This window comes from Cydia pomonella, chromosome 7 (assembly GCF_033807575.1).
Source record: "Cydia pomonella isolate Wapato2018A chromosome 7, ilCydPomo1, whole genome shotgun sequence".
NCBI classification, from domain to species: Eukaryota; Metazoa; Arthropoda; class Insecta; order Lepidoptera; family Tortricidae; genus Cydia; species Cydia pomonella.
This window is the reverse complement of record NC_084709.1, coordinates 17,270,260-17,294,175: the sequence shown is the minus strand read 5'-3', so window position 1 is coordinate 17,294,175 and position 23,916 is coordinate 17,270,260. Positions and strand designations below refer to the sequence as shown.

Sequence of the window (23,916 nt, the reverse complement as noted above, 5' to 3'; positions counted from 1 at the left end):
AAGAAAGGATTATTTTAGATGACTCGTTGAAAAAGTATTATATACCAGTGCTGGCCGAACGTTAATTAGAATTGACCATATTGAAAATTAACCATTACAAACATGGACGTAGGCAGGTACAGGCAGCCCCCCACCCCTAGAACTCAAATTTTACATATAATGTATACTCATCTGCGGCGTCTGCAAACACGACGCGGGATGGAATGTCCTATTTACGTTTCCTCCCGTGGTGTGCATATTATTTTTCTGCTCGACGGAGGCGGAAAGCGGTAACTTAGTTTAGCGCAGCGGGAACAAATTTGACGCTATCCGCCCGGAGGGCAGAAAATACTATTGTTTCCTTTTTTTGGAAAATTAACAGGTTTTACCCGTGTTTACGTAGCTACGCTCGTAGCACAGAGCTCGCGCTGGCACTGAATGTGTTAATTCAGAATATTCAGACTTTAGACTAGAGTTTAGTTTCTTTTGCAAATGCAAAATAGGATTAAATTATGGGCATGTTTTAACACAGCTCTTAGATGTGACTGAAGGGAGAAAGTAGGTCAGGTAAATTTTTATATTGCAACTACTTCATTTACTTTAATTCATAATTCATAATTCATAATTGATTTATTGTCTGTTTAATTATATCAATTGCGTGATAAACATTATATGTAACTCAATTAGAGATGGTGGATGATGGCAACTATTGCAATTGTTAACCTATTCAGATGCCGTAAAGTTAAATACAATTGTTTTTGCAATCATAAATTGACATTTTATAATGAGTTAAGAATCATATTTACTTGTATGTCTACAATAATTAAGGAAACAATATCTTACATGCATTCAGCTAAAATCTAAATCAAACTGTTTCACTTATGTTTCTTCTTCTCATGTTGCTTTGCTGCTTTCTTCTTCATAATCTGCAGTCTTTTGTCAGCCGAGATTATATTAATATTAGGTGTAACAACCTTAGATGACGAGCTTCCAGAAGAGATCTTAACTGGAGTAGTGGATCCCGAAACATGGGTGGGTGATTTAGAGGCTGATGATATCTTGGTGTAGCTAGTGACAAAGCCTTGGGACGCGAGGCAGGATGCACACTGCCAACTTGCGCTGACATCATTATCACTGATTACGGGTTTATGGCAATCCTGGAACAAATTCATAACATGATTATGGTACTTTAGTGGCTGATATGTAGTCATTATCTGTAAAGATATGAAAGTACATACAACACGTTTTAAGATTCCTGACAACGTACCATACATAACCTATGTAATTCAGTCTGGTTATTTGTTACCCACCATAAACCATACTAACGTCATGGTGGGGAATTAAGAAAAAGGTGAGCTCTTACTGAAAGTTCCATAAGAACCCCTCATTCTGTCATCCCGACTGTATTTTTTTATACTACATCAGTGGCAAGCAAGCATACCTGATGGTAAGCAGTCTCCATAGCCTATGTACGCCTGCAACTCCAGAGAAGTTACACACACATTGCCAACCCTAGCAGCCCCCGCCCCTCGTTGAGCTCTGGCAATCTTACTCACCGGCAGGAACACAACACTATGAGTAGGGTCTAGTGTTATTTGGCTGCGGTTTTCTGTACTGTGTGTAGAGGTACTTCCCCAGTTGGGCTCCGATCTATATCTGGAATGACATCCGCTACACTGTGCTCTATCACACACAGCAAGATGACATTCTCAATGCCCGTACCTCTCTTTTGGGCGTAGTTTAAGGATGTACCCGGGTCCAATACTGTATCTCTATGTATGTAAACTAGTCGGAGTGACAGACACTTGTTTATGTTGGTAGGTTTAGGTGAATAAAGCTTGATGTTCTCTAGAAATCTTTGAAATAGATTTATATTTATATTAAGCTCTTATTCTGAATCTTAACTTAAATAATGCATGCTGTGATTGCCTTTAAGTTGGGGATCAATTATAAATGTGCTCTTTTAGTATGTAAATTATAGTATGTGAATTGTATCTTCTGTTGGTGATCCTAATAAACAAAATATTTAACCAATGCACTTCATTTTGAAAACTCAAGGTGCATTCTAACATTTGATATGCCCGTTTGAGTAATTATTAGAATTTTTATTTCAAAGTTATTACTCATACTTAATGTTAACATACACACAACCTGACTAGTGACAACTAAAAATAGTGCCAAAGTAACATAACAGAATGATAAACGAGTCAGTGAATAAAGGCTAATTGGATTGGAGTGGAAAATACAAGAGGCTTTAAGATAATCAAATAAGGTTGTCATCAGTGGCAGATTTGCAGACTTGGTTGTAGGCCCCAGGCCCTGTACTAAGTACTAACATTTGCAGACTTGGTTGTAGGCCCCAGGCCATGTACTAAGTACTAACCACCTTTTTCTCAGCACCTATCATTATAGACTGCTGTCCTTAATAACTGGCTTACTGAGCCTTAGGGTAAATCCGCCACTGGTTTTCATAGCGAAATATTTTAAAATTACCTGATGATAGAGTGCATGGCAAGCCTCACACTCCACCAGCCTGTTCCCCGCCTGCACGGCGATCTGCCGGCACACCGCGCACGTGAGGTCCTCCTCCAGCAGGTCGAAAGCCAGCTCCCCGTCCATCACCGACCCGTCGTCGTTCTCCCGCTCCGGAATCTGCAGCTGCTGCGGACTCTGCTGCGGTATAGGTACCGTCTTCGAACTCGACGCTTTCTCGCTCTTATGCTTCGCCATCCGAGGCGATTCTAATTTTTCCTCATTCAAATACTTCTTAGGCAATGTATTGGCTAAGGTTTTTGCGCTGCCATACGTCTGACGAATGATATCATCGAGGGTTAGCCGGAGTTGCTCAGTCGAATCTGAGGCACTGGAGTGTAAGTGCTTTAAGCACAGTTTTATAGATGGATCAAAATCAATTGAAGACATTTCGTCTGAAACTCTTGTATTGTACTTATATGGATAATAAATAATAATAAATGTTGCCTCTCTGCAGCTCAATCCAATAAATTTTTCGTGTTATGGCTCCATCAAGGTGTTGATGATTCTGCCAATGTCGAGGTTGGATAAGCACGGCTAGTATATATTTTTAAATTAAATTGTCAAATTTGACAATGTCACCTTAACAGTAAGTAAAACGTCAAAAGAGACATTCTATTATATTTAAGCATCTTTATAAAACGTGGGGGAAAATTATAAGTTAAATATTTTAGGAATATATATGGGTATACCAAGGGTGAAGTTGATTTTGTTTTTCACTATTATCCGATCTACCTAACGTGCAATTTATTCAATAAATTACCAAAGAAAGCCACAAAGCGGCGTGAGGTGTACCTTAAATACTTTCGATCTATTTGCGTCATTGCGTACATGTTGCGTACACAACTAAAATATGGAAGTAGAGGCAAGGAACAGGGGGCCTACCGCGAAAACCGAAATTCGCAAATTGTGGGGATCTTTCTCTTTTACTCTCACTAAGACTCTGATTGAGTGACAGAGATAAATGCCCATAATTGATTAACTTCGATTTTCGCGGTTATAGCCCGGATATCCACAAAACGAACATATGTCAGTCAGATGTCAGTAAACTAAACAAACGTCATTTCAAAAATAAACTCATTCACATCACATCTTATTTATTAGAACAGAATCGCTTGTTTATACTCTTCTAACTAAAAATGAAGATACCATTGTTAGTAACGATTTGTATGTGTTGTTACCCACTTGAAACTGTACAGCAAGAAGGACCAGACCCTTGGCACAATAAAAATGACGCAATACTTCAACAAAATGAGAATATTGATGTTACACCTGATCTAAGGATGTCTTTGCCTCAGGTTAGGCCTACAGAATCCGCAAGTACAGGGATGAGAGACTGGTTCTTTAAACGAATGCTAGCCATTATATTAAAAGGAGGGCAATATAAAGTAAGCAGTAACTTTTCTGTTAAAGCGTAATGTACATAACACTGCAAAAGGACTTCTGGAATATTAAACTTATCACTCCTCTACTTTTTTAAATACAAGGTTATATTGTTCTGTAAAGCATGCCTAACATTTGACTCTGTTGAGTGTTTACATTACTTGTTTAGCCTCAAAGTAAGGTTTTGTTGCCATACATGCTTTTTAGGGTTCCGTAGCCAAATGGCAAAAACCGGAACCCTTATTTAATTTAGATACAATTTTTTACAGAAAAATGAAGACAACTCAGTTGAAGTTTCAGTTCAAATGCGATTTGACGAGAGTCAATGGACCACTTTAAATGATTACCTAAATCCAAATGTAGGTCTATCTGAGGAAATATTCCGTCGATCAGTGGGATATGTGGAGAATGCCATTTACAAGCCTAGTGTTTCCGAAAGAATAGTTATGGCGTGGAATGATTACATCCAATTTTATTTGGTGGAATATAAGGTAATATTATGACCTTCTAGATTTCTTACAAACTTATTTGTTCTGAAGCAAAAGGTACCACATTGTCGTTTGCCATAAGGATGCTCTGAAAGGTTATTCATATAAAGAATACGAGCAAATTTCGTCCTTATGGTAAGTGACCTTTTGCGTGACAATGTCACAATTAAAATCAATTTCAAAGTGTGCCTACGCTATGCTAACGCCTGCTTTCTTGTGAATTTTGATTTCGATTTTAATAGCCACATGAGAATACTTCGATTTGTGGATTAGCCGGGTCGCTTCTGTGCCGGTATTTTGAAAAATCTTCAATCTTACGATGCTATCTAAATATTTTATTATTATTTGATTCACGTTTGACTTGGAGAATTTGAACATATTTACGATTTTTTGCAGTTAATACTTGCCTGTGCAGTGTGCACTATGATTGCACAGCTAACATGCAATGTTCCAAATCAATTCGGTCCATTGAGTAAAATATTTGACTATTAGGGAACAAATATGTAGCAGTAGTAGTGAGCTATACAACAATTGTTTTAAATTAGCAGATTAACCCTTTTCTAGGCCGCACCAATCTACAAGGTTTTCCCAAAAAATCCAAATATATTCCAATTAATCCAGCTTTGATGATTCATTTGAAGACAAGTAACATATCGTGAAAGTGTAATCTAATTTGAACCTTAAATCGCAATGCTAAAGCTGAAATTGTAGTACTATGCCTGGAAAAGGGTTAAAAGAGGTGTAAGTATGAGTGTCCGCTTAGTAAATTTTGTGATCTCTTAAGATAGTTAAGATTAAACTCATAATTCATTTTATTTGACGTATTTTTACTTAAATTGTGTAATTGAAATTGTTGTAGTGTTGTTATTTGTTATTTTTTCCTGCACCAACATACACAAATGTCTCTGTGTGACCCAATGGTTGACTGGTAGAGAATGCCTTTTGGCATTAAGTTCACCATTTGTAAATTTTTCTGTATGTGTGCAATAAAGTTTAAATAAATAAATATAAATAAATTGCTTTATTTTGTACCATCTACGCGAATTATAGATATTTCATTGTGCATACGCCTAAAAAGAAAGGTCTAATGGTCCATTGATATTTTACTCCGCAATTTTAATACGTTTATAAAAGTTTCGGTTTCGGCCGAAACTATAACCAAAACCGAACTTTCGGTTTCGGAAAAAAACATCCTTCGATCAGACACTACTATACATATATGTATATGTACCTTTGTATGTATAAAGCTTATTTTATTTAAAAAAAAATTATTTATATTTTTTTATAAAACTGTGATCATTATTACACAAAATGTTGATTGTTATATTTTTATACTTAACTATAATGATTTATACACATAAAATATTTTATTTTATCATCATCATTGGCCTTTAACATCAATTAAATGATGGTTTAAAGTAGTTTAAACAGCGCCTATAACATTGCGGCACTTACGTAAATGACTAGTAAGTCCAATTCGAGAGCGGCAGCCGCGACCGCATATATTTTATACAGTTAAGCTTTATTTTGATAATTACTTCCAGATAGTATTGTTCACAGTAACTTTGGAAAAATACCCGGTAGTATTGGGAATATTACGGGTAACATTGGGAATTTACTCTATAAGAGAATCCTTGACTGTTTTGTGACTGTAGATAATAGCATTATTATTTATTTAAGTATTTAACACGAAAAAAACGTAAACATTCTAATTATTTTTTCAAAGTTACTCAATCTTACCGACCGCGGGTAATATTACTGGTACCGTTACCGGGAATATTTCCACTTTGAGTAGGTTACTGGTAACGACCCATCACTATCACTATCACACAAATGGTCACAATCAACAAAGTGATAGAGCAGCAAAACTATGTGAGTGACTTTAAGTGACCATAGCTTTTAATTATTTTATTTATAACTTTTTGTATTTTAATGTTTCAGATGGAAATCACAATGGCGTTTGGAATATTAGCAGCTGCTGGTGCAATGATGTGGCTGTGGAATCATATGTCCCATAGACACTTCAAGATTATTGTTTTTATTGCATTATATTTATATGAAGTATTTCTTTCATACAAAGTAAGTTTCCTATTTTTTGTCTCCTAGGTAAAATACTATATTAACTGATACTTTATTAATTTAGGTTTTTGGGTCTTTGGTATTATATTTTCGGTTTTTGGTAGACCAGGACTTCTTTCAAAAATACAATAATAATATCCCTACCATTCCTCAAAATTCCATTACCCACCAAAAATAATCATAAATTGGGATGTGACCCAGGAGACATTATCAACAAATAAAGATTTTTTTTATGCTAAAGCCAAATTTTCATTGCAGGAGGCTGAGCAACACGAATTTGATCGCTACATGTCAGCAATTAATAAATGTAAATGGTATTTCTGGTCCTCTACCTGTGATGTGCCACCTCCCGATCCTATAAAGTTCTTGAAATATATGAACCCATTGAAAATCGGTGTGAGGATGTTTACTACAATTATATCTGAGCCTATGATCACTATAAGTGCTACAGTGCAGACTATAATACATGGGATAACAGGTATGAATTCTAATACAAAAAAAAAAACTATTTTATTAAAGTTTTTGTTCTTACACAGTTATTTTATTGTAAATTATATAAAAATAGAGATGAGCCGAATATTAGGTATTCGGCTCATCTCTATCGGTATATCGGCATATTTTTCAATGTTTCGTATTTGGCCAAATAGTTTTTTTTTATACCATGTTGGTGGCAAGCAAGCATGGTAAGCAGTCACCGGTAGCCCATGGACGCCTGCAACACCAGAGATATTACATGCGCGTTGCCGATCCTTGAAAAACCTGCCGAACCCTTAGAAAACCCTGCCGAACCCTGCCTGTTGGTTCGAATTGCCGAATATTAACCGAATAAACAATTTATTTTAAGTAAATATAGCAGATTTTTGTGGTAATTTATAACATGTATCCTATATCACAAAATTAACCCAATTAAATTGTAACAGTAAAGTAAGATACAAGTTGGAACCCGGCGACGTGATGTGACCGTAGACGACAAGGCGCCGAACCCGACAGCAGATCTATAGTGCCGCTGACGTCAAAGCGAAGTAACTACACCTGCGTGGTATGCGCCTATGCGAAACTAACACAGACATGACGCGGGGACGTGTTGAAGTCTGCAGTTGTCGTCTGCGGTCGCGACACGTCGCGGGGTTCCAATTTGTACCTTTAGGCAGTTTTAGCCCAACCAAGTAATAGGTATGAGCTGAACCAAATATTCGTATTCGGCAAAGTCCATATTTGGCTCATCTGACATCTCTATATATGTAATAATAACTTGGTATAGAATATGTGACTCCATGGACAAATTCAAAACGTTAATGTCTACTGAGTCACACTGAACATAAAGTAATAGCAGAATTAATTGTTTTTTGTCAGACTACCTACCCTATTAGCCAGTCAGCCAAATATGTATCCTAATACTTTTTTGATCGAATACAAATAAATTACATCTGGAACTAATTTTAATAATGTATGTTTTTTCTTTTTTTTCAGATGGCATGTGGTTTCCCCTGAATGTAATAATGACAGGTTTATTAACTGTAGCTTTTACTGTTATATTAGTTGTTCTTCTTGTGATGATAGTATTTACGTATATACTTAACATTCCCTTTAATCTTAGTTTTCTATGTGGTTTATTTAGCATTGGCGTGAATGAAAAACGTGGTAGGACTAATACAAGTAACGTAAGCGATAATCAGCTACCTAGCATAGATGCTGGTGGAGATCGGATAAGCAGCGCCACTCTAGATAGGATATTAGATGTATGTACGCGGGCACTTACGAGTGCACAAATTAATAATACAAGTTCTGCTCAAATCCCACGAATCCAGGCTGCAAGACCTAGTATTAGTAATGGAACAATACCAATAACTTCTTTAAAGAGGTCTTCTAGCACTGGACGATTGCAAGAGTATAAATCTTATAATCATGATTTTGAACTGTCTACAATAGATTCTGCAGTTAGAAAAAGAAATCATGGGAATACAAGATTAAATGATGGCAGTGGTGATGCATTTTAAAATGCACGGACCGAACTGAGTAGAACTAGAAGCTTTGTGGGAATCAAATTCCGTTTGATATTAAAATATGCACAGGGTCGTAGACGGGGAATGCCTTCAAATACATGTAGACCGAAAAAAAACGGTTTTTTAGATCATAACTAACACCAAGTTTTTTTCACCATACTACAGGTACCCAACTTCAAAATTCATTTCTAGTTACGGCCCTGTTTTGTAGAATAAGGCAGGTATAATATAATCATGTTCGACTAACTCTGTGATATTTTTGAATTGAAATTGAATCGTTATTTATGTTGGCTTTTTACCAGTAATATGTAAATAATGACTAGGTTTATTTTTGGATGAAATGTAGTATAAGGTGCAATTTTTTACGTTTCTGTTTATGGTTGAGTTTTAGCGGAAAAAGGTAAAAAGGAGGCTGTTGTGCTTGCAAGTATATTTATCATCATTTTCATAAATATGTGCACAGTACAGATCTAGCAAATATACGGCTCGCGCCTTGCGTGCGCTCTGCATGCGTGCATAGTACAGTTAGTTTTAACAGTTTACGCGCCTAATTGGCACAACTCGTATAACACGCCACCAGTGGCGGATTTGCCCTAAGGCCAAGTAGGCTCGGGCCTAGGGCGGCAAGACATTAGGGGCGGCAGCAAGGCGGCAGTCTATATGATGGGTGCTGAGAAAGGGGCGGCCAACACTGCAAATCCGCCACTGCACGCCACCAGATGCAGACGGGCTGGCAGCCCTGCAAACGAGCAGTGCGCCATGACGCACGAGTAGGAGGCCAATTCGAACGTACACTTGAATAGCAAAATTATATCATTTAGTTATCATTCGTGCATGCATTTCGCTCGGGCGAGCGGGCGGGCTCAGCGAGACGCACGGGCGAATAAGAACAAAATGACATCATTTAGATGTGAAAATGTAAGTTTGAATTAGCCTTCTGCTCGAAATTGACCGTACTACGTAATGCACAAGTGCAGCCGCGATTCAAGCTTTCGCTGGACTTGGACGCAACAAGAATCTGATTATATAATTCCAGACTTAGTGAACAGAATAAAATTGAAAAAAAAATGTATGCAGCATTTCAGATGGACGTTAATAACTTCCCTTAGGCAATAAATATCTATTAGGTCGTTTTTCAGCACTTTTCATTGATAATCTACTCTAACCTCCTAAGACCCTGAGTATAAATTTTTGTACTTATTCCAAAATCTATTTTGAACTTTTATTGTGTAACTAAGGATTCCAAATTCAAAAACAAAACAATTGCTTCTGGGTCTCAGGAGACTATAGCGAAACGAATCTTGTAACTCGATAATGACTATAGTCGCCCCGAGCACCATTAGCACTAATTAGATAATATGTAGGTACTTATATTTAAAATCTGACTAACTGTTTTTGGTAGTAATTTATTGTAATTTATTATAGCTATGTTATGATTCAATTCTTATATTCCTATGTGTCATGTCTGGTGTATACTGTAAGTGACATTATAAAAATAAATAAATAAATGTTTTTAACCCAATTCAGCGCTAATCACGACGTTGTTTTGCCTCTACATTCCGGGAAAACTATGTTATCAGCTACGACGTAGCGCTACGCCCGTAGCTCAGCGGTGAATGTGTAATGATATTTTTGTAAACTTTAATAAAGTCCTAGTCAATATAATTATGTCTACTCATTTTACATTGAGAAATTTTACTAACCGACACCAAAAGGTCTACTTACATCTTCTTAAAAGTATTGTGGCCAGGCGCGGATACAAGATTTGGCTTAGGGGGGGGGGCCATTTTGAGAAAATCATATATTTTTGCACAGAAAATAAGGTAAAAAAAAATGTTACTCAATTTAGTAATGTGAGAGCCAGGGTTTTAGGGGGGGGCCATTGCCCCTATGCCCCCCCCCCTTGTATCCGCGCCTGATTGTGGCCCAATACACTTTGGTCGTTTGGTCTATTTAACTTTATTTCTTAATAGGCGGGTCCACACAGAGGGAACATACGCGCTAGGAAATTGGCAGCGGCGGCAACGCGCCGCCTTGGCCGAGGCACGTCTACGTCTACACTGGCCGGTTTGTGCGCGAAGAAATTGCCTCTTGCGTATGCTCGCTTTGTGTGGACCCGCCTAATGGCTAAGTTGTATAGATACTTATAGGCTATAGAACAACAAAGGTTTGGTTTGGTTATGATGAAAAAAAGAACATGAGTGTTTTATAATTTGTTTTATTTTCTGTATGCCTTAGTGAGAAATGTCACAAGATTGATTTAAAAATATAAGAATTGGTAATTTTTGTAAGCATCATTGTGGAAGTTAAATATTACCTAGTTCGTACGTGGGTAATAAAGCAACTTCTTTGCTCAGTTACGTTACTTACGATCTACATCATCATTATCGTTTTGGTCAACATTCGCACCCACAATAAATACAGCATTGTAACAAAACAATATATATGTACAAACAGACCATCACTTCACTCTATCGTGTAAAGCCAAATGTTGCAACACTTTTATCCTAGCCAAGCTTCTTTGTGAATAAGTAATGAGGCAAGTTCTACTTCTAAACTACTGCTAGAGCGTAGGTATTATGGACTAGATACAATTATGGTACGCATTCAGTTACGTTACATCACTTCATTTATAACTAAGTACCTAATTTAAAATCGTCGACTCTCCTGCATTATGAAATAGGACAAGTAAATATTCTTTATTGCACCAAAAGTTATACAAATAATAGGATAAATAAGGTATTTATATTTATAAAATCATTAGTCGGATATGTAGTTGAAGACATTGTATTTGAATTGTTTCATAAATGAATTAAATTCAAGAAACAGCATTAAAATTTGACATAAGACACAAGGTAGTCTAGGTACCTACGTATCCTTAAGCTTTGAAAGTCATTCATATCATAATATTTAAGGTACAACGCCTTTATTCAGGGTTTCTACTTAGACGAATCTCTAGCAACTACTATAATATTATTGCCATTCAATATTAAGTCTGCACCATTTTGAAGAGTAAAGGAGCATTTTATTAGCATTACTGATGATAATAGGTGTTTAAAAGTGTAGGTATTAGTTAGACACTGAGATAGAATACTAGCAGATGCTACTGAGAGAAAACACGCAATTGGAAAATTTGCTTAATATTAGTGTTTGTGGTTTGCTATAAATATTAATTTTAATACAAATATATAGGTATAATTAGGAATGAACACATCTTAAACGAATAAGCTTACTATTTCGTTATGTTTTGTGGGCCAATCAACTTTTTCTTGTACTTATTCGTTGTCCCTTGGGTCACAGTGATGTTCATATTTATTTTTTACAATACTCAATAATTACTATTTACTCCATAACAATTTCAGTTTTAAATAGGTCCACAAATATTTCGTTTCACTAATGGATTGTAAATTTTGTGTTTGGTTTTGTAGTTAATTGTTACGTTCAATAATAGTTTGAATAACTAGAAAAGGTTACAAAACAATAGCAACTTTACACCTTACACAAGAGGTTTATTTGATATTAACGGTTTTCTATCTTCACCTGTATCTGTACAATTATCGTGAATAAATCTGCAGTCCATAGAAGTTTTCAATTCCAATAAAATAAGATTGAAGCAATTACTTGTTAATATTGTCAATGATGTCTTCTAACTAACGGGATTGAATTAACAACGAAAAAAAAAGGTTGATCGACCCAGTGGCACTAAGGAATGTAAGAAAATAGTAAGCTGATTATTTTAAAGAATGGAGTATTTTTAAAGAAATTTTAGTTTTTAAAACCCGTGTTTAATGATAATTAATATGAATATAGCATAAGTAGAAATATTTGTATGAAAATAGCAAAAGCAGGTATAGTCACAGTATAAAAGAGAGAGATACAGTGTATAAAATATACCCTAACCGATTAATCTTAACTAAAGTTTAGACACCAAATGAAATTAGGTTTATATAACTTACATCAATAAACATGAAACAACTTTGGTCCGACTATAACAACACAGCATTTAACAACTTTTATTATTAATGTACATCGTTATATTAACTAAATTGGTAATATCGTGCAATAATGAAATGATAAGTGTACAAAATTGTATATGTGCTTGACACCGTGTCTATTTTCGTCTCCTTTATTTTTACCATTGCTACCATAAGAAAAGTAAAAAAATAAAAATATTTTATAGTGACTTTCTGTAATACCACGTTGGTGACAAACAGGCATACCCGCATCGTGTTAAGCGGTCACCGTATCCTATGAATGCCTGCAACTCCAGGGATGTTACATGCGCGTTGCCGACCCTTTAAAAATCTGTGCAATACCCAAGAACCCCATACTGTAGCCCTTGACAAAACCTCAGCAGCTAATTCCACAGTCGGAGCGTCCGCGGCAGGAATTTAAGAAAACCGCTCAGTGTGCTACCATTTAGGTTCTGGGTGTTAGGATGAACAACCTGCCAACGGCTAGCGGTGCGGTGATAGAAAGCGGCCGTTGGCATTATGTCAAATAATTCTTCAGAGCACAGCCCGTTGTACAAGCGGTAGAACACACACAAGGAGGCAAAGTCTCCCCTTAGGCTTCAAGGTTCAATATTGCTTGTGAGTTTGGGATTCGTACAGCGCGCCTTTGCAACTTGCGACTTGGGTACTTATAATAATAGCAGTCTTTGCCCCGGAGTAAAGTATCGCAATGCTTTATTGAGCACACCGAGTTTTTTGGTTTACTTAGCGGTAAACGCACAAACTTGTGACAATTGAACTATTATTACTCCGTATGGAACTGGCACAGAGAACCAGTATGTTCCACCATGAGATATTGTTTAAAGCGTAAGCGCCATAAATTTTGTGCTTACGACGTTTTTGGTGCGTGGTACAGATTGCGATTGCAACAATTTAATACATTTACACGTCACGTGTTTTCTTGTGCATAGTAGGTTCTGCCATCTTGTGGGCTACATCGGAACAATAAACATCACATTTACGCCTCGCACCAAAAATCTGACGGCTCCTGTGCGGCCTTCTACGCACGCTCCCTATATCCGACACAAGCTTTTCACGACTTTCTAGCACCACAGAACGTGGGGTATTGGCCCGGCCTGTGTTATAGGCATCCCCAGTACTGTCGTCTACATAGCAATGAATGAAAATGAAAGAAAATCAAACAATGATAACTACCTAAATTACATTAAAGAGTATATGCCAAACCTAAAACATTGAAATATAGCATTTTTCGCTTTTGTATAATGCATAGACTCGGACCAAGAAAAGTCTGCAACGATTTTGATAGCACACGCCGTGCAAGTGTTGTTTTAAGCGTCTAACTTATATGTAATTATGACTGTGCGCTATCAAAATCATTGCTGACTTATATTGGTCTAACTCTACATCATATTAACTATCACATACTATTAAATAAATAACTGTGAATATGTACTTCAGCATTGTTTCAGTCTGGGTACTGTACTACTTTACAATACGAGTGAACACAATATACATAAAAATATACGAACAATTCGTTGAAGATTCTGGCACAATTACGTGCAAAGGCGTTGCTCCTAATGTCTATTTTCGAACAATACATTCAACGGCCACACGAGTAAATTATATTACCCACTAGTGGTACATTAAATAGATAATACATATTTTAAAACTGGACTATTTAGATATGTTTTGGTGAATGATAAATTAGGTGCATTATAAACTAGCGACGGCTACGTTTCGAGGCAAATGCTACTTATATATTATACCTCATTCTCCATGACTTAAATGTTACATGTGTATAAAAACTTGAAATCGAAATGTATCTACATACATGGTAAGGTAGTGTCAAGAAAATACGTTTACTATTGTAACTTAAGTTATTAAGTCCATCAATTAGAGTAGTTGAGAAGTGATTTTTACCAGCGCAGTGGTGCCAGTGGTTTACGGTAAATATAGATAAAAATCTATAAAAAATATTTAATAATGAAAGATTTTCTTTCAGAGCTTTATTTTTCAATATCCTCTGCACAATTTTGTAACAAATATTAAGAAAAAAAATGTTTGTAAACTGAAAATCTTCGTATCTTTATGTGACGTTAATGATTGGTATGCCAAGTACAAATGCTAATTTTTTCTATGACTGGGCTAAAATTTGGCACAGGAAATATACCAATATGCTTTTTTCTACTTCATTAGGAACTAATCCCTTTTTGGTCTAGTAGGTATGTAAATAGCCTCATATTCTATAGTTAGGCGGTTCATTCTTTAACAGTGAATTACATTGGCATTAATAGATCACCTGAATTTATTTTATAATCAGAACATGTTCTAATGAGCGATATAATAAATGTTAACACATGTTATATAAGCTATAAGTAGTTCAAAAACATGAGATCACTAAGTACATGATCTACTTTATTGTTAAATAAAAAATACCCCAGAGACGGTAAAATAATTTAAAGAGAGACAGAGAGAGAGAGAAAGAGAGAATATAAATAAGCCAAAAACAAAAAAACATTACAAAAAGATTACAAGAAAAGTCGTATCACTGCACAATATTTTAGCATCGGATCAGTAAAATGACTAACTTAATTCCGGATACGAAATCAATTAACAGCAAGTCCTATGGACTTCATTTCGTTGTATTTTCACACTATCGTAGGATATCCACGCATCTCTTTATTAATGATTCACGTCAGTCATTATTAAACAAGTCAACTAGTGTAAATACTTTTTAATTATTAGCAAAACATGCATTCTGATGACTGTCCAGTTCCATCACAATATTAAATATTAATTATTATTTACAGGCATAATTATAGTACTTATAGTTTTATTTATATCATGCGTTATAATAATTATGCTATGTCGTGCGAAATCATCGAGATATGACTTAATAATGACTAGATTTAATGTGACTGAATAATTTTAGGTACAAGGTAATAGATCTACTTATAACAAAGTGAAGGGTTACCCGCTGTATCACTACATGACGCAGCACTTTTCCCTTCCGCTCGCTGAAGCTTCGCCGCCGTCTTTCACTACTTTGTCTTTCTTTTTCTTTCCCTTGCCATCTACTTGAAGGGAAACGTTCCTATTTTTTTCCATGTTCAGTAATTCCTGAAATCAGAACATATTAGCGTTATTATTACAAACATGTCAAATAAATTTTGAGTTCTCCAGTGGACAAGTCTCCTGGGTCACTTTTTAAAGTGAAATGAAAATATTACTTTTAAGTACATATTAATCCCAGCTGGAACGGCATATGAACTTAGAACTTTTCATTTTGATGTGATATTACTCCCAGTGAGTTTTAGATTCGTGTACTTAGCAAGATGAATAATGATGACAAATATGATACTAAAGTTTCTACGAAACACCATTTTGGGTGGTTCGAACACTTGGCAGTGGGAGTACACTTGAATAATTTTTGTTCCGCCTCCTAAATTAGGAATTAGTTAGGCAACATAATAACTACGCTTGTAACGTAACTACCACCGAAAATAACTAGACTAAATTGTGCCTCCAAAGAGAAAGGGTTGATTGCCTCATCAGATAACAATTTTACTAACCTGGAAAAGCTGTGTGACATTATGATTCGTTTTAGCAGATGTTTCCATAAAGGAGACGCCCCACATCTGTGCCTGAGCCTGCCCCTCACTCGCAGAAACTTCTCTGATTTCTGGACTTTCGTCACACTTGTTTGCTGCCAGCATCACGGGGATACTCGGCAGATCGGCGCCCTTTATCTCCTTTATCGTCTGCCATATTGGCTTAAGCTCCTCAAGAGACTGTCTACTGCTCACGGAGTAGACTAATATGAACGCGTGGCCCTGTAAGAAAATAAGGACATTTACAGTGGTTATGTAAAACAAGGTTTTCATTAACGTTAGCTTCTTAGATAACTATGTTTTCACCACACCAGCTCGTAAAAGCTCTCTTTATTCTTCAAAAACTGATGAAGCATTTTATCCACAAGAGTGCTTAAGTTGAATTAAAATTTTGAGTTTTTCCTTAGTTGGCCGGTAGAATTTACTTTAAAATTATGATGCACTTGTATCGTAAATTTAAAACTATTGTGTTTCACTCTTCTAACAATCTTGGTAGTAAAGATTGTTTGACCCTCGTGTCCTGAAACCCTCGCGAATCGCGTTTTGTAATCTGGAGAGACCGCAACATAACAAAGGCAACTAAGTCTCGTCTCGTAAGATCTCTCGTTTTCCCAGTGTTGCTTTACGGTGCTGAAACGTGGACAGTAAGAGAGAGTGGACGAAAACGCATTGATGCTTTGTGTTGTATATGCATGCATAGGTAGATGTAGGTACGTACGCACGGTGGCTGCGCCCACCGCGATATAAACCAGTTACCGAGTTAAATAAAACAGTTCGCTAATGGCTACGTTGTGTGTCACTTGTGTGCCTTCCCGACCCATATCTATCAGTGGCGACGAGGATGGGATTGTTGTATATCATGCATGCATAGGTAGATGTACGTACGCACGGTGGCTGCGCCCACCGCGATATAAACCAGTTACCGAGTTAAATAAAACAGTTCGCTAATGGCTACGTTGTGTGTCACTTGTGTGCCTTCCCGACCCATATCTATCACTTTGGAAATGTGGTGCTGGAGAAGGATGCTGCGGATATTGTGGACTCAGCGTCGCACTAATATATCAATTCTCCAGGAGCTCAAGGTTTCGGCAATCGTTCACTCTCGCATCCTTAGCTACTACGGTCACGTTACACGCAGGGAAGACGACGCCATGGAGAGGTTGGTTGTCCAGGGCAGAGTCGATGGCACAAAACCCAGATTGCGACCCTCAATGCGATGGACCGACCAACTGAAAGCTCTCACCGGGTCACCTTTGAATCTGTGCGTGCGGCAGGCGATAAATAGAGAAGCATGGTGGGAAACAGCGAAAAGGCCCTACAACGACCGCAATGACCACGACTACTCTACTACTAGGAAAAATGTAGATGACGGACTTTTAGTCGCAGAAATAGCATGAAAAACCAAAAATTATATGTGTTCGGACCGAATATCACAACTCTTTCTCAATTTACTATTCCTTTGCATTGTGTAGTTTCAAAAATACAATATATAAAAATTATAAATGTAAAAACTTAGGTAAACTTATTTCATGAATAAAGAAGCTCTTCCTGATTCATTGTTGTCACATCAGTGAACGCAATAAATCACTAGGTAGTAAGATTTAGATAATCGTAAGCATAGATTTATAATAGGTCAGTGATCGTAATCGTAAGTTTAAATTTGCGTCTCGGCTGTACTCGCGGAAAGTACTACACTGTACCCTCAAAATGATACTTTTTTTTTCTCCCTGGTATATTATGGACTATGGTACATAACGGTATTTACCTTGCTGATAGATAACCTTTGCATCGCAGGAAACTGATGCGACCCCGTCGTATCCGTTATTTGCAGCGTGCATATTGTCTTGTTACTACTTATCACCTGAAACGTTTTAAAGCGTTCAAATGAGACACGCGTACAATCTACTAACTGAAGTAAAACAGCTAAAATTAAATAGGAACGTGGAACCACTACAATGGGACGAATGGGTATATTTTTATTTTTAATAGTTGGATATATGTTTGTATTTAAACCGACGGAGTATTTAATTAGAACCTAATGATCTAAACACACGCAAAGTGGTAATCCAGGCCAAAGACAAATAAGTAAGCATAGAGTGCTCACTCCATACATCAGTTTTCTTATCAAAACGCTTATTATTTTCTTAGTCGACATCTAGCGCCAAGTTGCGGATTTATCAGTGCCGCTACTTAACACTAAATGTCACTCGAGTGTCGCGACTGACTAAAAGTGTATTGCTCATTTGCTCAACAATTTCCAACTAATATTACAAGCAGAATGAGTTGAAATTAGAGTTCCGGTAATAATATTAGCTGAAAATTGTATTGTATTGTATTTATTTATTGCATACATGTACAGTAATGCATCAATTGCATCAAATTGTTGTAGCAGTACTGATAAATCTGCTACTTGACGCTAGATGTCGACTACGAAAATAACCGTTTTGGTAAGAAAACTGAATACTGATGTATGGAGTGACCACTCTATGCTTACTATTTCTCTATATCCAGGCCGACCGATAGTTATAATGTTTTGTTGAAATTGAACTATTGATGTTCCTTTAATCGATTAGTGCATTAGGTCATGAAATTATGTTAAGGCCACAAATATCGTAAACTATGGTAATTGGTAATAGACATGCTTGCCAAGTTGGCGATACGGCACAATGTCAAGTAAAGAGACGCAAGGCCGAAACAAGTGTACTTAGCAGCATGCGCGATGGAGAATAATATGGTAAAATGACCTGCACAATCATTATTATTTTATTCACATAATAGCCCGACCGGAGCCCCTGCATACAATCAGTCTATGCAGGGGAGTCACTGCCCTGCAGCTGGCTGTACATTACTACACTGCTCCAAAGTTAACTTATACGGTCGACACAGATATGTTACCCGATATGCATGTTACAATGTCGGACTAACACATAATCATATTTTGGACCTTAATAGGTAGGTCTGTTATTATATACACATTTTTGGACCACTAAAATGCATTACAAAAACGGAAAATAAAATAAAAACATAATGGATGAAACTCACCTGAAGTTACTGATGTGAATAATCTAAATGACGAGGCAAATAATAAAAATGAAAAATTAAACAAACACATTTAATCAAATAAAAATATACAACAACAGAATAAGAAAGTGCCTTAAGATAATAAGGTTTTAGCATTTGATTATTACTTTAGAATAAATAAGTAAATATTATGTAGAAATTCTTCCATGACCTCCTCATATTAAGTTTACAGATCAACAGGGGTCGTACAAAAAGTGCGAATGACGTCAAACCACTTATAGGATGATTTCAAATAGTATTTTTGATTTTCATTAACAATTATCACTTGTCATTTGTCAACCTCTTTATTAAACGATATCGCCACTTGAAATGAGTAAGTACGTTTTTGACTGACACATTGTCAATCAGATGAATAATAAATTGAATTCGTTATTGTTTAGCTATTGTATCTTCACGATTATATTTAGCTAAAATTTATATTTACTAATGTATAAGAAAACGCTCTAAAATGTCATCTTTACTCGAATATTGTGGCAATTTTCCGTTTTTGGAGGTACGTGACAAACACGTATACTGCTCTTGCTGTAATCAAGATATACCAACGAAGGTAAGCAATATTAAAAGACATTTGGAGACAACCAAACATGAAATAATTGATACGAGTAATAATAATAATTATACCTTATGGTAACAAGTTTCGTGAAATTTATTTTATTCACTACATCACCCTACCACCTGTATTATTAATTCCATGGATTCATTTACGATTATTTTGTTACTTCATTAATACTACTTTGTTACTACATGTCACACGGAAGTTTAAATACAAACTCAAACATCATCCTGTGTGCAAGATTACGTCATTTTTACGTCATCCGCACTTTTTGTCGGACCCCTGCAGATCAATCTTTTGAATGCCTTCAGCATAAAAATAAGATCTTGGCAACTAATAGATAAATTTAATTATTATTATATAGATCCCTTCTTAAGCTTTATCAACTTGGTTGTGTCTCCTGGGTCACAATTTTACAACCTTATTTTCATAATTAATTAATAAAATTAATGTTTTTTTTGTCATAGTTTGTAGGTTGCTTATCATTTTTGTGGTACCCAGTTCAAGTATTAATAATGGGTATATTGAAAAACGAGATTTTGGCTACGAATTTGTATCACAGTCCCATAGTTTTTAATCAGCGCAAGACAGAATATTAGTTACATTCAAACTCTGACACAAATTTACAGTGGTAAAGAACAAAAACAACAGCATTTAGAGGATTTTTTGTTGTGAGCTTAGAGTCCTTTACTCCATAAATGGACGAAAATCTCTTGAACTGTGACGTATGTATAATTAATTAATTATTAGACCGCGGTTTGACTTCTGTCCGCGTAGCCAACATGCCAATAGCCGGGTCCACACAGAGCGAGCATAGGCGGCGCGCGCGTTTTCCTCGCCTGGGTGCGCCGCCTCGGCCGAGGCACGTCTACACTGGCCGTATTGTGCGTGAGGAAATTGCCTCGCGCGTATGCTCGCTGTGTGGACCCGGCTAATCGTTAACGCTCTGTAGCGAACGAAACGCACCTGTCACTGTCACACTAATATGGAAGATTGATTTGATAGAGAGAAAGATGACTATGCTACGCTACGGAGCGTTAACGATTGGCATGTTGGCTACGTGGGCCGATCCTTGTAGCGCTCCTTGCCTAGACTTCAAGAAATTCCATGTTGCCAGGCTGAAAAGTGGTGCCGTTCCCATTACCACCCCTTGAATATCCCCTTACAATTTTCATATATTTACCGTCGAATGAAATTCCTTTTTTCACAAATGGACTTACGTATTTGAGTCTATCTCTTAGCCACTCTTAGCATAATTGCAATTGCACTACCTTATTGACATTGGTATATACAGTGTGTCCCTAGCCATTGGACAAAGCCGAAAGGTACATATGCATTAGGGTATTTAGAACCAGTGTACAAAGTATCATAACAGCCGGTGTAGCGGTTTCGAAGAAATTAACAAATTACCAATCTTTACTTTGGAGCAGCCTGTATGTTTTAGTAGCTCCTAAGGTAATATCCTCAAAGAGCAGTATGGAACCTTCTTCAACCTTTTTGATTATCTCTTTTATTTATGACACTAATAAGGTTCTGACTTTTGAAAAATGTCATCATTATCAAATATTTCGAACAAATTGTCAAAAACACTGCCAAAGATTAACAGTGTGTTTCTTTTTGTTGTCAATTATTGCAAATAACTTTTGTTTGAAAAAAATTTTTTTTATCTTTTGGTCTAATAAAAAAAATATTAATGTCAGAGCATTCCTGAGAAGTAACCCTACGTGGGATTTCAGGGTTTGTCCAATGGCTAAGGTCACCCTGTATTTAAAGTATGTTTCATTACCTTTAGTTTGGCATATTTTGTAATTAAGAAAAATAAATCTTTAGAGTTTTAAGATATTTTAATAAAGATTTTTCTATGGTGAATGTATGAGAATTGTAAGGGGGAAATTAAAAGGGTTGGTGGGGATAAGAACACTATGTTTCAACATGGCAACATTGAGTTTCTGGAAGCCTAAGAGCACCTAATAATTATGCATATGACACAGTTCTAGAGATCCTGGTAGACTAGGCCTCTTTAATACAAAACTTTGCAATAACAGTTTTGAATGATTCACTGTTAGTTTCATTAGACTTAAATTGACCAGATATAAAGGTAAAGGTTTATATCACACTCAATTTAAGTCTAGTAAAACTTGAAAGTCAAAGATAGGGCGACTTATTCCTTGATAGGGGTTATTCTAGAGCTCATTTGCAATGATTTAAGCCCTCAAGTCAACCAAGGGTCTAAATTCTTTGAAGGGAAAACGGAAAAAAAAATGTCTTTTGGTCTAGAACTGGTAATTGTAGAAAAAGCTAATAAACAACTGATTACTTTAAATAAAATTAATAACTATATATATAATTGTTTATTGGCTATTGTAAAAATGGTTTTATGCAATCCAATCCATTGCAAGTACTTCTTTTACAATTACCAGTTTTAGACCACCGAAATGCAGATTTTTTTGAAAAAAAAATATTGAACTAAAATAATTTTAAAAGAGATAGATAAGTTTAGACCCCACATAGAACTGGCTTAAATTATGGCAAATGAGCTCTAGAATAACCCCTTTCAAGGAATAGGTTGAATTAACAGTCACTGTATTGAGAGTCCACTAACGTTAATTCTTCCAAGGCAGAAAATCCGTAAATAGATCATTTAATACAATATTCATATTTGACTGGTGCTGCAAAAAGTCATGTCTCAATATAATTTACCAGTATTTTTTATTGCGTGTCTTATCAGGTAATGGTTGTTTCATATCATTTTGAATTGAACTTTGATAAAATTGATATCTAGTAGCCTAGTACCTAGTGCAGAAACAAAATATAATATTCTAGTATTAATTACAGCACAAGTAACTTTTGGTTGACAACTTGCCACTCTAAATGGAATGCCAGTTACCTTGGATTTACCCAATTAAACATGGATGTAACCATTACAATTAACTATGGCACACAATATTTATAATTTTATGCATATGATATGGACTAATGTATATCCCAAATACTAAAATTACAGATTGGAAGACCAAATAAAAGTTTTAAAATATATTTAATTTTGTAATAAATATGTATGAAATTTTAAGTCCATCAAAGTGATGATGATGAGGTGCTATTAATCATACATTACAGGCTGTGAAACATGAGCCTATACAAGGTTACATAAAAAAAAAACATATACAATTCGGCACATTACAATAACAAATACAACAATAGCACTGATACCACTATAAGCATACAGAATAAAATTATCGATTATGCAGGTAATTTGGTTCTATTTTAAGCAAACTTGTCTTACTTGTCTATATGTGTCCTCGATTGTCGGTATGTATGACTCCCTAAACGTTCCTTTTACAAAACGTAGTACCAGAGAACTTTTACCCACGCCACCTGCACCGAAAACTACAACGCGATAATCGTTACTTTGCTCCGGCATTACTTATATGTTTTAAAATAGTCTTGCATAAAATCAATTAAACGTATAATGGAAAAGGATACTACGTAAAAGTAACACTTAATTCATTGTAAGGTTTCATATACACATGCGTATACTACTGCTCATGTCCACGTAAATGTGAATTACATCTTTCCAAACAACACATTTTTACGATTTGTATTTTTCATTGAAGTATACCACTAAAGCCAACAACGCCCAATTTGCTTCTACACTACATCAAACACTACATAGGCAGCGAAACAATCACATCCACACAAACGAATGAAATGAAGTGACGTCTTCAATGTTGTCAGCGTAGTAATAAAATAAACCGAAGAATTTATAACAAGGATTTGGCTCATTATTTGGAGGCTAAATGTGTTATATTTAGTCCAAAGTTCAGTCTTTTTACGTACGTTCAATAGAGTATTGCAGTAAGTTAAAAAAAAAAATTACAATTTCCAAATCAAATACCCACAAAATTATATATGATTTTTCACTTACAGAAACACTTCCAAGAAAATGTCACAGCTGTCACCGTGACAATTTGAATTTGAGGTTTAAAACTTAAAACAACCCAGCCGGAAGTGATTAAAATTTTCTTAAAGTGAAGAAATAACAGAGGGCCTACCGCGAACCACGTTGGACGTGTTGCCTCTCGGTCGCACTTAAAATTAGTTCGTAAGTGTGACAGGGAGGCAGCACATTGTACATGGTTTGCGGTAGGCTCCCAGATCTTGTTTTTTAGACTTTTTCCGGTTACCAATTTTTCATGATTTTGTAAATAATAAACTAAACCGCAAATTACCTCT

General features: G+C 36.0%; 3 protein-coding genes across 3 annotated transcripts; 1 reads left to right on the top strand and 2 right to left on the bottom strand.

Annotated features, from left to right (window-relative positions):
* Positions 1 to 590: 590 nt before the first annotated feature.
* LOC133520021 (integrator complex subunit 12-like) lies at positions 591 to 3,042 on the bottom strand. The gene is made up of 2 exons (XM_061854270.1): positions 2,473 to 3,042; positions 591 to 1,136 (listed from the first exon to the last, which is right to left on the bottom strand). Exons 1-2 carry the CDS (start codon positions 2,899 to 2,901, stop codon positions 855 to 857), a joined length of 711 nt encoding a protein of 236 aa, XP_061710254.1. The 5' UTR covers positions 2,902 to 3,042; the 3' UTR covers positions 591 to 854.
* Positions 3,043 to 3,239: 197 nt separating this feature from the next.
* Positions 3,240 to 10,129, top strand: LOC133520015 (uncharacterized). Its single transcript, XM_061854257.1, has 5 exons — positions 3,240 to 3,899; positions 4,164 to 4,385; positions 6,324 to 6,461; positions 6,720 to 6,939; positions 7,932 to 10,129. Exons 1-5 carry the CDS (start codon positions 3,651 to 3,653, stop codon positions 8,456 to 8,458), a joined length of 1,356 nt encoding a protein of 451 aa, XP_061710241.1. The 5' UTR covers positions 3,240 to 3,650; the 3' UTR covers positions 8,459 to 10,129.
* Positions 10,130 to 15,280: 5,151 nt separating this feature from the next.
* LOC133520022 (GTP-binding protein Di-Ras2-like) lies at positions 15,281 to 23,384 on the bottom strand. Its single transcript, XM_061854271.1, has 4 exons — positions 22,967 to 23,384; positions 17,815 to 17,910; positions 16,011 to 16,271; positions 15,281 to 15,558 (listed from the first exon to the last, which is right to left on the bottom strand). Exons 1-4 carry the CDS (start codon positions 23,102 to 23,104, stop codon positions 15,424 to 15,426), a joined length of 630 nt encoding a protein of 209 aa, XP_061710255.1. The 5' UTR covers positions 23,105 to 23,384; the 3' UTR covers positions 15,281 to 15,423.
* Between the last annotated feature and the right edge of the window lie 532 nt (positions 23,385 to 23,916).

What these genes read in the sequence shown, in the direction of transcription:
- LOC133520021 (XM_061854270.1), bottom strand. Translation starts at nt 2,901, where the DNA reads ATGTCTTCAATTGATTTTGATCCATCTATAAAACTGTGCTTAAAGCAC. An exon ending in GCCATGCACTCTATCATCAG is followed by an intron (nt 1,137 to 2,472) that starts GTAATTTTAAAA and finishes AATTTGTTCCAG; the next exon opens with GATTGCCATAAACCCGTAAT.
- LOC133520015 (XM_061854257.1), top strand. Translation starts at nt 3,651, where the DNA reads ATGAAGATACCATTGTTAGTAACGATTTGTATGTGTTGTTACCCACTT. An exon ending in TTTATTTGGTGGAATATAAG is followed by an intron (nt 4,386 to 6,323) that starts GTAATATTATGA and finishes TTAATGTTTCAG; the next exon opens with ATGGAAATCACAATGGCGTT. An exon ending in AAGTATTTCTTTCATACAAA is followed by an intron (nt 6,462 to 6,719) that starts GTAAGTTTCCTA and finishes TTTTCATTGCAG; the next exon opens with GAGGCTGAGCAACACGAATT.
- LOC133520022 (XM_061854271.1), bottom strand. Translation starts at nt 23,104, where the DNA reads ATGCCGGAGCAAAGTAACGATTATCGCGTTGTAGTTTTCGGTGCAGGT. An exon ending in AAAGGTTATCTATCAGCAAG is followed by an intron (nt 16,272 to 17,814) that starts GTAAATACCGTT and finishes ATTTTCTTACAG; the next exon opens with GGCCACGCGTTCATATTAGT. An exon ending in ATGTCACACAGCTTTTCCAG is followed by an intron (nt 15,559 to 16,010) that starts GTTAGTAAAATT and finishes TTCTGATTTCAG; the next exon opens with GAATTACTGAACATGGAAAA.